The sequence below is a fragment of the Megalobrama amblycephala genome, linkage group LG5 (genome assembly GCF_018812025.1).
Source record: "Megalobrama amblycephala isolate DHTTF-2021 linkage group LG5, ASM1881202v1, whole genome shotgun sequence".
Lineage (NCBI taxonomy): Eukaryota > Metazoa > Chordata > Actinopteri > Cypriniformes > Xenocyprididae > Megalobrama > Megalobrama amblycephala.
Window position 1 is genome coordinate 26058588 of NC_063048.1, and position 17464 is coordinate 26076051.

General features: G+C 36.8%; 2 protein-coding genes across 4 annotated transcripts in view; both read right to left on the reverse strand.

The window, feature by feature from the left end:
• sh3yl1 (SH3 and SYLF domain containing 1) overlaps positions 1–1496 on the reverse strand; it is a 33496-nt gene extending 32000 nt beyond the window's left edge. Inside the window, exon 1 of one of the 2 annotated variants that reach the window (XM_048191529.1) lies at positions 1382–1496. Coding sequence is in view for 1 of the 2 variants with exons in the window: in XM_048191528.1 (XP_048047485.1) it covers position 1306 (1 nt within the window). In the remaining variant the exon portion in view is untranslated. Of the gene's footprint in view, positions 1–1305 lie in introns of both variants that reach the window. The other variant, XM_048191528.1, reaches the window with a different exon arrangement.
• A 5314-nt stretch (positions 1497–6810) lies between these two features.
• alkal2b (ALK and LTK ligand 2b) lies at positions 6811–12815 on the reverse strand. Of its 2 annotated transcripts, none has more exons than XM_048191532.1 (6): positions 12581–12815; positions 9985–10280; positions 9792–9845; positions 9631–9711; positions 9318–9391; positions 6811–7498 (listed from the first exon to the last, which is right to left on the reverse strand). In XM_048191532.1, exons 2-5 carry the CDS (start codon positions 10226–10228, stop codon positions 9327–9329), a joined length of 444 nt encoding a protein of 147 aa, XP_048047489.1. In that variant the 5' UTR covers positions 10229–10280; positions 12581–12815; the 3' UTR covers positions 6811–7498; positions 9318–9326. The 2 variants fall into 2 exon arrangements, with proteins under 2 accessions (XP_048047489.1, XP_048047488.1); XM_048191531.1 differs by lacking the exon at positions 12581–12815 and adding an exon at positions 10969–11783.
• Between the last annotated feature and the right edge of the window lie 4649 nt (positions 12816–17464).

Genomic DNA, 17464 nt, shown 5'->3' on the forward strand with positions numbered 1-17464 from the left:
AAAGCTTTTTCGGGGCATCTTGGTAAGGTTTATTACTGTCCCCAGGTAATAATAGATGGTGTTGTTTTCCACTCATTTCCTCATGCATGTAAAACCTGTGGTGTGACTGTCATACAGAGGGGGTGGACTAATAAATGCAGCTGTGATATCAAGCGTAACAATGAGAATATGATTGTTGTGATTACTACTGTACAAATAATTACCGCTTACGCAGATAATTAGTCAATTCCAGATTAACATAACAAAATAAAGCATGAAAAATGCAAATACCTGGGACAGTGCAATTATGTCTTAATTTGTAGTTGGAAAAGATAATGAACAATTACGGATGCAGCATTGATCCACAGAGAGAGAGCGCAAACATCTGACTGTCACTGACATTTACAGTGGAGGTTGCTTTAACACTTTGGACAAACAACTTAATCAGAAAGGTTCAAGAATCTTCATTCAGTGCTTCCCCGACGATCGATCAGTGTTTTTAAGCGAAAGGGATAATAAAGACGTAAATGTGGTTCTAGAATGAAATAAAGTCTGAAATGGCACAAAGCAGCCAACAATCCCCTCAAATTCAACCAAAGTTAACCCCTTTAGTTATAATGTTTTTAATTATAGCTTCAAAGTTTTAAACACATTCGACAAAGTCTCCCACAATCAGGTCATGTCTTTCTCTTTTTCATCATGCATGTTAAAAAAGCAACTGGAATGTTGAAGGGACACTCCAGATCATGACAAGCTGTCTGCTCCAAGGTGGAGAAATCATATCTACTTTCCCACAGGGGTTAAATTAATTGCTTTTGTCAATCAAGACAGCAGACAGTCTATATAATCACGTGTGGCCGCAGTGACGCTAAATAAAGTGTACGTCATGCAGCTACTATTTACATCATCTACTCTTGAGTAAAAAAAAAAAAAAAAAAAAAAGGGGGGGGGGGGTAGATTGACAATGGTAATCATATTTTACACCAAAATATAATTAGGCTAACAGACCTTATTATTGTCAAAGTCATATTCTGTTAATTTTCCTAAGGGACCATCAAATATGCCCCATAATCACATACATTTACACTTAGTTTGAATGAATACTCTGAATGTTTTGAATCTATTTATGTTTAATCTAGGCAATATAGAAGTGATGTCATACTTTAAAAAGTAGTAAACCAAAACAAATGGCACTTCACTAAATAAGTAGATCACACCGTACGTGTGAATATTTCAGCCCAGCACTGCACAGAGAAATAAACCGACTCGATTAAACGTTGGTTTACCGATTCATCTCAGGGAAAATGAAAAACGTTCTCTACTTACTTTTATCAAAAACCGACTTTATTCACCAGGATTGAAAGCTTCTCGAAGTTTTAAGTTGACTTTTATGTAGTCTCACCTGGTGCAGGTAAGAGAAGTTTAAAAGCGAGAGCGTACACTTCCGATACACCTGCCAAACCTGTTTACTTTAGTCTTAAAGGACCCGTAAAGAAGTAAAACTAAATATAAAAAAAATCAGTTCGTTTGGTAAATAATATGTATCCATATTATTAAGAAACGCAGTGAGGAAAAGTAGCATGTCACAATTATAGACTATTATTTTAAGCTTTACAGAGATCAAAGTTCTAGTCAGCATTTTTGATTCAGGCAACAATGGGACACAGCAAGGAAAAATGACGTTTAACATGATTAGGACCCCTAGCGCGCTCTGGTGTGCACAGAAGCGCGTTCTGGTGAGTTCAGCTGACAGGGAGTGTGAAGTCAAACAGGCGCGCGTTGTGTGATGAGTGACATTTCTCATTTATTTCAGTCAGTGTTCATTTAATAGACGTATACTTATATAAAATTGTATTATTAGGAAAACTCAGTGTGTAAAACCATCCCCGCTGATAAAAAACAGTTAATAGCATTTTTTAAAAGGTGAGAGTTTCTCTTCATAGAAAAAATGAATAAGGGTCGAAATGTTTATGTAGGCTAACTTAAAGAGATATATGTTTTAAACAACCTGCCAGTATTTTTTTCTTTCATACAGTTTGGACATTTATAAACAAACAGTGATAATCCTCCTTATATGGAATCACCTGCTGTGAGCACAGTGTAAATCTAGACTCAAAGAAGGTATGAATTCACTTTTGTTGTTGCATACTGTATATAAACAGGGCTCTAAAGCCTGGTTTCCTTTGGCACATTCTCTTTTGCCTAAAAGGGTATTGTTCAGAGTATGTACAGATCATATTGTCCTAAATAACTTACCAAGGAAATTCTCAGTTTAGAAACTTGATTTGACAGGCCATTCTTGCTGTTTGATTTCTTCACAATATATTTTCGCACATTAGACATTTGTTATTCCTCTGTGGGATTTTCAAGACTGCAATCTACAACATCACTTGTCACATTAATTTTAAAACCATAAAATATTTTTTATTAAAATTATTTATTATTTATTAATATTACAAAATTATGCAGTTTTTTTGTATCTGAAAAAAAAAAACTTTCAGTCTCCTGCATACAGTTAAATCAGTTCTGATTCCTTATAATGGAATTCTTTACTAACAGTATAACCTGAAGCTTAATATGACTTAGAAATGTATATACAGTAAGCAAAACAATAACAAGTCCATACAGTATGCCAAAGAATTTACATATTAGGTTCTCATAAAAATACAACATACAGTTGTGACCAAAAGTGATGTCCGGCCTTCTTTACTAGGCCTATTTATACAAATATTATTGAAAATGTGTTTGTAAGCATATTTTGTAGTTGTAGTATTAATTATAATAATTTGTGATAATGCAATTAAACATGCCAATTGTGCAGACATAGTTTTTGACCAGGCTGTCATACAAAGAAATTATGAACACATGAAGAAACAAGAGACAACCAATGAAATATTAACTGATTGTTATAGTCAATGTAACCTTAAGCTTTAGTTTGCCTTTTTTTTTTTTGCCAAATCATTTTGTCAGACCTTAACCAAGTGTTTTGTTCTTCCCTCATATTTAAAATATTGAAAAAATATAAATAAAATAAAACATATTTTCCTCATATTTTGATGGTTTAATCAAACTTGTGGAGTCATTAAAAACAAATATAATCTCCGGACATCACTTTTGGCCACTTCTGTATCAATAGAAGCTTTTCCCTATAGGAAAGTTCTGAAAAAAACTACTATGTACTTACATCAAAAATAAGTACAATGTACTTATTGGGTTCATATTGAATTGCAAAACATGTTTGCAGCTATTGAGGTGGGATACGGGTAAGGTTAGAGAAAGCTTTGGTGGTATGGGTATGTTTAAGGGTAGGGGTAAGGTGTAAGGGATGGGTCAAAAGTGTAATTATAAATGTAATTACAGAAATTAATTACAGATGTAATTACATGCAGGTGTTTTTAAAATATAAGTACAATGTAAAACCATGTATGTACACAATAAGTGCATTGTATCAAATGATTCATTTAAATGTAAGTACATAGTAGTTAAGGCCACTTAATATAAAGTGGGTCCGAAAGTTCTTTTAAAATCATCAAACAAAATGTATTTACTATTTATGTGTTTATATAAATGCATAATTCAATATCCTTAAATCCTCTTATTTTCATTTAAATGCAAATATTTATCTTATTAACTATACTATTTAAAGCATTTGAAGTTATTCTCAAATCCTAACTTTAATATCCCTTATGTTGCATTTATAGAATTTTTAGAAGTTACTAATAAAGTATTTACCATAAAATTATGAAAACACAGAGACTGCTTTTTCATGCTATATCGTCACACATCTTCACTGGTGGGCTCTTGGCAGAACTGGCTTGTCATGTGCACCCTGATGATCTAATGATCAAACAATCTAATGTACACACACACAGACAGTCAGACAGAATTTTAAGACCCTTTGCCTGAGATCGCCCACAAAGTTATGACTTGCAAATCGCAGTAGCCGAACATTCCTCTCCCTGCCCCTACTTGGAAGCTGAGAAAACATGAAGCTTGCTGCTCAAAGCTGGGCTTTTTTATAACCACCCCACTGGTTGTCAGTCATCCACACCCAATTATGTAAGAAATGTAACGTGTGTCTCATCCTTTCTGCGTAACAGACAGCATTTTGGCATTTAACAAACACCTGTCTTCAACATAAACAGACCTTATGCAGATATATGCTCCAGTTCTTTGCTCCTACATCAAAACACGACAAACAATGCTGGTTTGCACAGCTTTCCAAAAGTCTTTGTCAATCTCTCAAAGGGCTGCAGCACCACTGTTTGAACTCTGACACTGCAGAAATCCTAAATTAGAGGATTAAAGACTGAAGTTTAGAAAATCTAATTGATTTTGACTCTAAATTCTGAACATGACCAATGACCGTAACCAATGTAAGAAATTCCCAGAGGTTGTTTTTGTCATTTCATTGTCACAGATTTGCTCCATAGGCTTAGATCCCATTATGTGATGCTTTAGAGGGTCTAATAATGTGAAAATCATTTGGGGTTTTCACCAAATTATACCTTTTCAAAGCCAAATTTCTCTTCGCTACCCTAAAAGATGTTTTCTTATATGCCAATTTGTTATGGGAGTTAGTGAAAATGGTTTAATGGAAACTTACAGATATTTCCCGAGACATTCCAGTGAAGATTATGTGAAGGTTTGTCAATAACAAAGCATGTTTTGCCATACAGTTTAGGGGAGTTAATAGCAGAGTGTTGTTTATAAAGTCAGTGATGGACAAATATCTTTTTTCCTATAGCCTAACTTATATGCATCCTTCAGCCTTGATGCTATAGACATAAGCTTGAGGAGCTTTCATTGGTGGATACATTGTTACTTTGAACATTTTCAGATCATGTGCTCAACAAAGTTCCAGTAATCAGCTTATGGAGTTCTTTGAATGCTTCATGTCACATTTCCGGGAACTTTTTCCATGCAGTATATTACCAACTGGAGTGGGAAAAGGGAAGGAGCATTAAGCCTAGAATGGCATTTGGTAGAACACCTATCTAGACAACTTGAAATTAAGCCCCTCAGTAATGTTTTTGACTTCTGTTGGAGCCGTCTCAAAGAGAATGTCCTCACTTCAACTTTGTAAATGACAAAGAACAACATGTCTTTAGAAAATTCATAGAATAGAATACAATACAATGAATTGATTGATAGTTTCCCCATTATGGAAAAAATATTATTTTTCATTAAAATATATTCATGTAAATAAATGTATTTTAACATCTACTTCCGTTTGCATATTTAAATATCTGAAATTATACATATTTTTATAATATTGGATGTGTTGCATGATGAATTTCTGTTAGATGGACCTTCAAATACATTTTTAGATCATATCATTGACTGCTTAATTATAAAGCAAATATAAATTGCAGTGCTGTTGTTGCTCAGTTTCTTGTGTCACAGTTGTTGCATGCGGTTAAGGCTGACGTGGAGGTATGAGTCACCAGATTTTGTATGGTTCATTTTAATCATCAGGTCAGATTTGGCCAGTTTTGTTCCTGATCTTTGGTTTCAAGTTACTGCTCTCTGCCTATCCGTGTCACTTTACATTACCAGTTATCACTAGTGGCACCATATAGCTGTGACATATAGCTATGAAATCCAACTGTAACCTCCATACATTGATTTTTTTCAACATTATTGAATTACAGAAATTTCAAAATCTTTATCACCTTCTCTTGATGGTCAGTTGTTGTCACAATGGTAAATGTACCATTTGCTGCTTATACTCTTGCTCTTACTTGGCTGCTGCCCAAAATTATAGTCAGACCAGCTAAACCACAGTGTTGGCATCAGGTAACTAATGGGAGTTCCTAAGCAAGACAGAAGAAAGATACACAGGCATTACCTCAGCAGACTAATAAATTGCATGCAATATGGCTGATTGTAACAGCAGCAAGTAAACTAGCCTTGAATGCTTATATGACTATAAGTACTAGAGCTATTGGCGAAACAAGAATTCTCTTCATCTACTGTACTTTAGTGATTCTGCCTTTATTGTGTGTGATGTTTGGACTATAATGATCTGAAAGTAAAGGAAGAGCTTTTTATAAACTTTTCTGTAAGTTAAAGATGAGCAGTTTAGGAGGATGTTCTTTGTGGCTAGCTGACTAGCTAGATCGGCATGGCTAGCTTTGTTTGCTTGTCTGGTTCATCCTGACAAATGAATCTTTCCATGTATCTCCTTTAATTTTGTCATTCATTCATTTGATTGTTTGTTCTTAAGCTTGAGCACAAGTGACACTAGCGTGTCTGGACAAATCATGATAACTCTGCAATAGTAAACCAGAAATAATAGAGGGTTTTACCATGGTTCATTAGACAGTATACTTATACATTAACTTCAAGTCAAGTTGATGGGCTGCTGCTCAATACCAAACTATGTGTGTGTGTGTGTGTGTGTGTGTGTGTGTGTGTGTGTGTGTGTGTGTGTGTGTGTGTGTGTGTGTGTGTGTGTGATGATTAAAATGGTGCATTATCTCTGCTTAACAGACACTAATAAAATTTGCTGATTTTTTTCTTAACAATTTGAAATGTTTTTCTATTGCCTTTTTTCCCTCAGTAAAATGCCAATGCAAACATTATTTCAGAAGGTTGTCACTTAAATGTGCTGTAATGACATCAGCTAAGAGCAGTACTGCTTTGCTTTCCCACACTCTTAAATGGGTCTCATACCTCTCAAAGATGGATTTACAGCCAAAATGGAGTGGGAAACTTCAAATTCATACGTCACTCTTTAAACAATTTATAACAAACATGTTTATTTTAAAGATCATATGTTATATATATACTGTATATATTTACAATATTTACAAACTGAACTCTAGCTTAGATGTTTATACATTTGACAATAGCAATATTTAATAGCTTGAATGTATAAATACATAATATAAGACATTCAATATTAGCAAAATGCAATTAATTTCTTTCACAGAATAAACTGCAACCTGTAGCATTCATCACTACCAAGACATGTCTTGTAAAGACAAAAAAGGCAAGAAAATATCATGCAAATCATAATTCAATCAAAGGATTTAGCTCTGGCTTTGAGGAATGTGGCTTTGAGGTTGTCAGGAATATTGGACCAAAGGCTTCGTTCAGCCAGTAAACACCTTTGAACATCAGCAACACAACATCTAAATTCTAAGTTCTTCAACCAAAAACTACCTGTGAAGGCAAATTCAACTTATAATGTATATGAGGTTGAATGTGACATCCAGATTTCGTGTTTTGGCAGCAGGACATATTTTTTTTGTGTGTTTTTCCCATAAAACATTGTCTTCTTCATTTTCACCATGACCATTGCCAGTAAACTTGGTTCTAACATCAGTTTTGTCAACTCACAAGACTGACGAGTTGTATGCGAGAAGAAAAAGGTCAGAAGAGGAGTTCCATTTCATTGCAAAAAAAGCTATGTTTATGTGATAAATATGATTGTTCTGAATTAATTTATTTTCCCTGTTTTTCTCCAAGGCACTTTACTTGGTTCTCTTTATTTCTTCAGGTCTGTTGAAATCTGTAAAATGAAACAATGATTGGAATGAACAAAAAATTATTTCAGCACAAAAACCTTAAAAAACAAGTGAAACACAATTTCTGTACATATATGCTAAAGCTAGACTATGCAAATATATTTATATGAAAAGGGGGCATTAGCAATAATAATAATAAATAGTTATGCAGTTATTAAAACAGCAAAATAATAAAATCTTACTATATTTATTATTATTCACCTAGAGATCTCCCTATGACTGCACACACACACACAAAAATTAATAAGCTATAATTTTTACGAGGCAGAGGATGAAAAAAATCTAAAATAAACCTATATTACTGATTCGACAGCACTGACACCATTGGATGAGAACTCAACTTAACTGGATGATGACATCACTGTTTTCTGCAGAGCTGCTTTATTGAACTCATTTCATAATTGATGTACTTTACACAGTTACTGAACCGAAATGAATCAACACTGAACTGATTCCAACTGAATAATGACTGTTTACTAATGACTGTCTTTTTTACAGCAGAATTGAATTCTGTTTGCATCATTGAATCGTTATTTATTATCACTGTAAAGCTGCTTTGAAACAATCTGTATTGTATAAAGCGCTACATAAATAAAGGTGACTTGACCTGACACAATAGTGTGGAAAAGCCTCAGAGAAGAGCAAATTGTGCAACACAGATGGCGAACGGATTGAAGGTTTTATGTTACACTGAGAACTAAAGCAGCGTCATAAAAGGCCATTGTCCATAAGTGTGGCTCTTTACTTCAAATAGTTAACATGCCATTTACAGTCAATTGAGAATGTAATCCCTGATTATATTCAGGTACTTTCTCTGACAGACGTAGTAGTGCCACAGTTTGACCTGCTTACACTTTTCTTATGTTTTTGCGTTCAGTTTGAGGAGCAGTACTGTATTTGAATCAGTTTTCAAACTTTTTTAGGTTGCGGATCACAAGTTCAACAGTTAAACAATACATTTTAACCACCCAACATCCAAATATGGGGGAAACCACCAACTACCTCAAAACAGGGGAGAAGATATAGAGTCCCAATATGCAAATTAAATATCAAGAATTATCTGTGTGATTGTTTATCAGTATATGTGTCTGTGTGGTAATGTTTCATGCTTTGTGATATGTTTTTCTTATTTTTATCTATGCAGCAACATAAAGTATAACAACAAAGCACACTTAATAATTTGAAGTATCCTTAATTTGTACTCTTTTGACATAGCTTCTCTTTTAATGATTACAGAGTGCTATTTTATTTTCATTTCATTGAAATGAGCTACACAGGTACTGTACATACATGAGCTAACTATTCACTTGCTAAGAAGTTAGTTAGTTCATTTTGAATTGATAAAATCTACTTATATATGTCTATTTCTATCAGCCACCTGGAATCCTTCACAGACCATCAGTGATCCACAGTCTGAGAAGCTCTGCACTAGAAACTCCACCAGAACAGACTTTTAACTAAAATATGAAAACCCTTTCATTACAAACAGGTTAAGTAAAAGCTAATTTGGGAGCTCCGTAATATTAGAAAGGTCATAAACAGTTAGGTGTAGTATTTCTCCTGTAGAGTTATGTTTAAGTATACTTCTGTACGTAGATTACACATTGTGTGTGTGTAACCAGAAACTGTCTATCATGTTCTTTTTTTAGAATGTGGTAGCGAGAACGTTGGGATGATTGTGTCCTAGATATTTGATCGCTTTGTGTTTGTTCTGGGCAAATATTTCCATAACAAACATTTTAGCTCTAATAGCGGAAACAAGTTTACCATTAAATCTGTGTATACATTATGTTAACTATTCACCTGCGACATCTATCCCTCTGAGCATCGTTGACTCCCTGCTAGTCTTGTAAGAAGCCGGGCACATCTTTTATAATCTAGAAAAAGACAAGAGTTAGACACGTTTAATTTGACAGACCTGTACCATATACAAATGTTTAAGTAAAAAAAATAATATAAAAGCTTCATACAGTGTGCAAGCATAATCATTTACCAGAATATATGCCAAAACATTTCAGGTCAATCATTAAAAATGAAATATTTCCAATCAATATGTTACACTCCTAGATATAGCAGCTGAAGTCATAATAATGGTATTCAATGAAATGGCACTTACAGGCTGGTATTGTGCAGTCCCTGGTATTATGATAGAGTTTATAAAAGTGTTTGCTGCATTTGGGGCTAAAATAAAGTGGCCCTGCAAAAATACAAAAAGATTTTAAATTGCTGTCAATTCGAAAATGAAGAAAATGCACAGAGATACAGACATTTGCTCACCTGTTAAATGTTTTAAAAATCTCTCCTTCTGTCGAAGATCTCTCGGAAAGACCTCTGTTAAAAGAAGAGAAATTCCTCAGGTCAGAAAAGTCTGCCACATAGCAGATCAGTTTAGCATAGTCTTTCTACAAGTATGGACTAAAATACTCTCATTATCCAAACACAGTAAGCCAGTGAATGTGATGATGCTTACCAAGAATGCGCTCATGCTGATATGACTTTGTAACTTTATTAACGTCTCTTGTTTCCATCGAATGCTCGATGATCTCGGGGGGATGCTGTGTGTTTCCCTCGCTGCGATGCTCCTGTGCCTGTCTCACTCTGTCCATTAGGAGGTCCAGCAGACTTGTGTCGTCCCTATCTCTCGGTTTGCAGTAGCCGGAGGTGAGGATCAGCAAAAGGAGCCCTATGAAGACAGGTGTGCGCACTGCACTCATGCTGAAAAGTGGGCAAAGAGAGCCCCTCTGCCCAGTGTCCAGTCTTACAGACCTGCAAGCACACCATGATCATTTCAGTCCCCTGCCACTTACATGATTTATTGATTCACATTAAATGAATGGACGGTTGACACATAATTAGATTTTGTCCATAGACTTTTTTAGTCATCGTGTACATTTTAGGTTGAAAAGTATATAAATGCATATGTCTTTTAATTTTTGCATCCTGCTATACTTCATCTAAAATTGTTTTAAACTGCTTTTTGGTGATTATTGTATAATTATTATGCATACAGATTTACAATCTCATATTAATTGAAAGATTTTGGAAGACACTGAAAAATATTGAATTGTTTAAAATATTTTAAAAATTAAAAGACATCTGCATTGATATACTTTTCAACCTGAAAGTAGCTGGATATTATTAATTATGAAATTATTGACAAACCTTGGTCCATATAGGGGGGTACTTGACCAAGGTTTGTCAATAATTTAATAATATCCAGCTAAAAGAAGTAAACACAATCTCTTCTCTTATTCCTAAGTTGTAACATGCATTAAATAAGTTCTTGATTCACAAAACAAGTTAATGTAGCTTCAGGCTTTGTCCGATATCTCTAAACAATCAAAGCATCACAGACCCACACCAGAATCCCGAGTTTTCTCCACTTTTACGCACGAACGCTCTTGCGCAAAGGCGCTTCGGAAACACCTGTTTGTTTGGTAAAGTAACAAATTACCTGTTTTTCTTCAATGCAGATTTGGTTTACACTTGTTCGACGGCCTTCCCGTGTTTAATAATGTTAAAGCAATGCACATCAAATAGACTCCGCTGGCGTCGCCTCTCCAAAGGTACTTCCACAAGCTCTAGCGCACCATGACACAAGGAGAGCGAGTCTCTTTTATATGGTTAAAGACCGCCGTGGTCATCTGTTGATCGTGTTGACTCGAAGTGGGTGGAAATTGACGAAAGTCCGCCGCTTTTTATTTATTTATTTTCCCCCTCCGGTGCGTAAAGTTGCTTCAGATCATCCGGCATGGGTTCCTCACTTTTTATTGTCAGCTGCAGACGTAAGGAGCTGTCCCATGTGGATTACCCCGGCATGTCTTTAATTAGAAACGCGTTAAGAGCACTCCTTAAAAAATGCATTTTAATTTTGTTGGATCACCGTCTCGTAACGCGCATCTTCCGGTGGTCCAATTTGGCACGAGTGGAAAGATTCTCACCAGAAGTGCTTTCTTTGTCCTAATGCCTCTTTGTATCTTCTTATTAAGTGACACTATGTGCGCGCGGTGCTTCTCGGCTCCTTTATATTTAAAGTTTCCCCGAAGAGGATGCTGCGGTTTTGTATTTTAGCGCAAAATATCATCAGAACCCTTCATGGTAAGAGCTTGAGTGGGAAGGCAGAATCTCCTGGAGACTATCAACAGCAGCGTCTATGAGAAGACTGAGGCCTTCTCCAATATTGGTTTCGTTCTCAATCTCGACATTACACCACTCCCTTTGAGTATAGAAAAAAACCCTCATATTTCATTCCCCTCCTCTTTGGCTCTCAAACGGTTCAAATTCAAGTTGCACACCATTCTGCCGTGCGCTTCCATGTCCATAGCTGATGATAATCAGGATTATATACCTTGGGAACTATTATTAATCATCTTGCATGGATTAATCTGGGATAACGTGATGCGGTGTTGAGACACAGCTCAACAGTGCCACACAGTGAATGTGTTCATTTGAATGATAAGTGCTACGAAATGGGCTCAAGGTGAACCTATAGAGATAGTTAACTCGACAACTGAAAATTCTGTCATCATTTACTCGCCCACATTTCGTTCCACACCTGTATGACTTTCTTTCTTCCGTGGAAGGAAAAAAGAAGATAAATCATGTGGTGTGGGTTTTATATATCAGTGTTGGTTTACTGTTGTTTTGGACTTGTTTTGGAAAAATATGAAACATAAAAAAGAAAATTATGATAGAATTATTATTATTTATTTATTTTTATTGTAATACATTTTTGTGTAAACTAACTATCATGAAGCAGGTGAAATATGACAAGGTTTCCTTGCCCAACAAACCCACTAAACCTGATAAATTGCTTATGATATTCCACATTACACTTTGGATTAAAGCATCTGCTAAATGAATAAATGTAAATATAATTGCTTTCATAAATGTTCTAAGCAAAATCAAAGTTGTTTTGCAGTGACAGCATGCGGATATGAGTTAAAACTCAAAACAATAGAAATTACAGAAATTATTGTGACAAGTTAAATGAATGAAAACAAAAAGTATCTAAAGTTATAAAATAACAATGAAAACAATTGTATAGAGTAGAAGAGAGTACTCACTCTCACACCAGTGGCCATCACACAGTTGTTCCTGTCTTTGTGCCAAATAAATAATTTATTCTTTCAGTTTTTAATAGCCCATGTTCCATGTCTTTTATCACCCACAGACCCTCTTTCTTTCTTGCAGTCCTGTAGTCCTGGTTTCTCTGTCCCACGTTCTCTTTTCCTTATCCTCTTCTCTCTCTTTCCCTTCACAAATCATCCATACTGTACTTGTGAATGAAATGTTACTGCATCCCTTATTTCATCATCTGTGGTTAAAATGTTCTTCAAAGCTGCCCCTAGTTATCTAAATGACTTAATAGATATGATGCACCACATGAGCGGGTACAACTAAGATAACAGCTCAAGTAGTGGCAAGTTGTCGCCCACAGTTTCTACATGTGTGAAGTATTCTGTGTTATTTACTACATCTTTAATGCAGAGACACTGCACTAAAGTAAAGCTTTAACACTGCAGAGACCTTGAAACCACAAGATTTGACAGAAGTTTCAGATCTGCAAATATTTTCTTTGGTTTAAAGTTGAATTCTGTTTGTTTTTGCTTTTAAAGTTATTTTTGTTTCCTATTTGACTATTAAATATACATAGATAAAATTTTATTTAAACCACTTATTTCTTCGGAATTCCCTTCCAAACATTATAGTCATTCCAAAAGCAGACTTAATGTTTTGATAGCTTTTTTTTAAGTTTACATAGAGAGTATAAATTCTTTTTACTCAAGTTTTACTCAAACCACAGTAAGGTTTTTTCCATGGTCATCATCACTGCAGAACACGAGATCCAGGGGGAGAGGTTGAATCCAGATCCAACTCCTACCACTTTACATATCCCTAAACCTACCTGTCTCCACCCCCTGGATCTGGATCTTGGATCTCATGTTCTGCAGTGAGGAGCTACTTCAAGCATTCAAGGCACGTACTCCACCCACGTCCAATTTTAAAATCTTTATTATTATTATTTTACTCCAATACTTAGACTCTATGGAAAATTACTTTTTAAATTAATACATTTAATTTAAAATGTCACTGTGAGGCAGAAACCTTGTATATTTCGTCTTTTTTCCCCATAAATCATCATTGGTCAACCTTTACATCTGTCTGTGGGTTTTGCAAATATTTAATCAATGAAAAGTTTAAAAGGAGCTTGTGACTAAAACCTTGTAACTCTATTGGCTCCCAAAAAATGTCAGTCAAACTTCATAGCCCCACCACTACGGTGTATATTTTAGGACATCCTTCAACCTCAGTCATACAACGAAAATGTGTCATGCCTTAGACTAAAAGGATTCAGTCACTGGACAAAACAGCATCGCGTCTTAGACTGAAAAGCTTCAGGTCTCAGGAAAAACGACATCAGGTGTCAGGTCTCATACAATCGGACAAAACAGCCTCAGACCAAAAGGCAGCAGACATAAAGGCATCAGACGAAATGGACTTAGAAGGAAGCAAATTGCTTAGTTTTACTACAAATACCATAAACTATAGTGTAACAAAACCATGGTTAATTTGTGGTTACCGTGGTTATTTTGTTATTATTTTTGTAGTAAAATCATGGTTAATATTCATAATGGAAGTAAAAAAATCTTACCAGTAGGGGGTGCTCACCCTGTGGTCTATGTGGATCCTAACACCCCTGTATAGTGATGGGGACACACTGTCAAAAAACACCGTCCTTCGGAAGAGATGTTAAACCGAGGTCCTGACTCCCTGTGGTCGTTAAAAATCCCAGGAGGTCCTTCGAAAAGAGTAGGGGTGTTAACCTGACATTCTGGCCAAATTTGCCCATTGACCTCTGTCCATCATGGCCTCCTAATCATCCTAATCATCATGATTAAGGAAGGAATCATTTTTCCTGAGACCTGAGGCCTTTCAGTCTAAGGTGTGATGCTGGTTTGTCCAAAGACTGAGCCTTTTTGGCTGGATCCCAAATGGCACCCTAAACCCTCTGAGTCTGCACTTTCTTGCCGCTTTGACTGCCGGGTAAGGTCCGCGTAGCTCGCAAACTTGCGGGCTCAGCTGAAGTGCGCATCGAGGGCGCATAGCGGCCACAAAGGGGGCGCTTGCGATCACTTCTGAAACCTAAAATGATGAATGGGACACCCTACGGTCTCGTGGACTTAACGGACACGCGCACCCTGCAGCCATTATAAGTCCACAAGACCGAAAGTGCTATGAAGTGTGCCATTTGGGATTCAGCCTTAGGCATGATGCCTTTTTGTTGTATGACTGAGGTCGGAGGATGTTCTAAAATGAACACCGTACACCCCACCTCTATCGCTAGTGCAGCTTGGAGCGTCTCTGCTTGTCTGCAGTCCAAAGGTAAATAAAGAACTTGTTCTTTGAAAAAGTTCAGCGTTTTCTTTACTCAAAAAGAAACATATAAAGACTAATGCTTTATGTATTTGAGGAGCGGAGAAGAGTGTTGCAGACGCAGTGGGGACATCTCCAGTGTCATTTCCAGAGCCTGGAACAGGTTCAGAAGGTCTGGTAGTGTGAGTAGAAGGCATGGTGGAGGCAGACAACGGGTCACAACACCAAATCAAGACCGATACTTGACCCTGCATGCCCACAGATATCGTTTCAAGCCTGCAGTTAGCCTGTGAAATGACCTTCAGGATGCAACAGGGGTGCGAGTGTCCACTCAGACTGTGAGGAGACGACTTCATGAAGTTGGCTTAAGAGCCAGAAGACCAGCTGTGAGGGTGCCTCTTTCCAGAGCCCAGAAACTGGCACGTCTGCAGTGGGCCACAAAACACCGCAGGTGGACACTTAATGAGTGGGGTACAGTACTCTTCACAGATGAGTCCTGGTTCTGCGTGAACTTCCTAGACAGGCGTAGGAGGAGCTGGCATCGCCCTGGGGAGAGAAATTTGCCACAAAATGTTGTACAGCATGACAGTTTTGGTGGATCATCGCTCATGGTTTGGGGAGGCATCTCCATTGGTGGAAGGACAGAGCTTGTCATCGTTGAAAATGGCAGCTTGACAGGCCAAAGGTATAGTGATGAAATCCTGAGACCAGTTGTGCGAATGTATGCTGGTGCAATGTGGCCAGATTTCATGCTTATGGATGACAATGCCCGCCCACATTGAGCAAGGCTGGTGACGGAATTTTTGGAAGAGAAGGGCATCTCAAGGATGGAGTGGCCAGCCCGGTCACCCGACTTGAACCCCATTGAACACATTTGGGAGCAGCTACAGTTAAGAGTGCAAGCACGCCAGAACGTTCCCTCCAGGAACCCGTGTGGAGTTGCGAACAGCATTGCTGGAGGAATGGCAAGCCATCCCTCAACAGAATATACAAAACCTCATCTCAAGTATGCACAGACGATGTGAGGCTGTGATCAACGTCAGAGGTGGTAACACTGACTACTGACTGGGTGTCTCAATGCATAACGCTTGTTGTTTGTTGTTCATGACTTATTTGTCGCATTTGTTAAACCATGTTTGTTTTACAATATGAACTCAGATTTTTGATCTGCTGTAACGTGCAATAACATCTTATTTTGTTGAACTGAAAAAACTCTCTTTCCTGTTCTGGTTCCTGCTTCAAGCTCAAGAGTGACTACAGTACAGTACAGTACAGTATCCAGTGCATCATCATTATGACCATTGTGCTCGCTCCTTGAGGCACTCAAAAGGCACTACACTGCTGCACTGCTTAAGAGGCATTAAGAGGCATTTCTAGTCAATTGTGACTTCAGGTGAATCAAAGAAGTACTGAACAACCAACAGTTTTTTGATGCCCTTTTGATTTCATGAATTTGTGACAAGCCACTTCACACCTTGTGACAAACAATCATGTCTGGGCACCATCAAAAGCAATGAGGCATGAAATTCCATTGATGACAACACTGATTAATAGCAGAATTACATGTTATACATGAATTTTGAACAATACCCGTTCTTGTCTTAGGACAACTTTGATTAACTTTTTTGATCCACTTCAAACGTTGACTACTGTATATATATATATATATATATATATATATATATTCCTTTTTATTTGAATTCATCTAACTTAAGAAGGTCTTGGACCTGAGATATATAGAACATTTATAGAGAAGTATGCGATATGTATGCATATCGCATGTAAGCATATCATCCCCTATAGGTCGATATGCATACATGGGTCAACATTTGAACTTTCATCAAAGCTGTCCTAAAACCTTCTTCTTAAGACAACTTAGTTCTTAGAACAACTTTGATGAACTTTTTTGATCCACTTCAAATGTTGACTACTGTATATGCTGTATATATAATTTTAAACTCTTTAAACTCACAAAAAAGTTCAAAGAAATGTTATTTAACTATATACTATAATAACTGCAACTGTGCTACGTATGTGCTTTTTTTTCATTTTAATTCTAAAAAAGAACTGTTGAATTAAATCAATGCAAGAGAATTAAGTAGTAGGCCTACTTTATGCAGCACATGCTTGACACAGCACAAACAGCGACACTAAGCCTCCCACGTGTAGCCTTTATCTTCTCCCTGCCTCTCTTCAAACCAATCTGTCATCAGACTCTTTCTTAACGGTCAGTAGATTCTGCTGTCATCCACTCAAACTGCAGTGATCCTCTACATCTAGTATCACATAATAAGCGCTCCAGATCGGCCATAATTCAGTGCTTGGTATGACACCAGCCATGTCGACCCATATCCAAATATGCATTGCACAGTCCAGCCTACACATTCAGCCACTGATCCTAAAATCCACTGATCTTCTTTCAGTCATTAACTCATTAATCTTGGCTCATGCCAGTTCCCTGTCCACAGCCTTAATCTCTGCTGACCTGTTTGCCATATCTGATATCATTGACAACTTTGACAGCAGTTTTGACATGTATGCGTGATTAGTTACGCCTGTTCGTTGTCACGTCA

Bases quoted from the DNA above. Each gene is read 5' to 3' on its own strand.
- alkal2b (XM_048191532.1), bottom strand. From the start codon at position 10,228: ATGAGTGCAGTGCGCACACCTGTCTTCATAGGGCTCCTTTTGCTGATC. The intron at 9,846-9,984 runs GTAAGCATCATC...TTCTTTTAACAG, and splicing joins TCAGCATGAGCGCATTCTTG to AGGTCTTTCCGAGAGATCTT. The intron at 9,392-9,630 runs GTAAGTGCCATT...GTCTTTTTCTAG, and splicing joins GGACTGCACAATACCAGCCT to ATTATAAAAGATGTGCCCGG.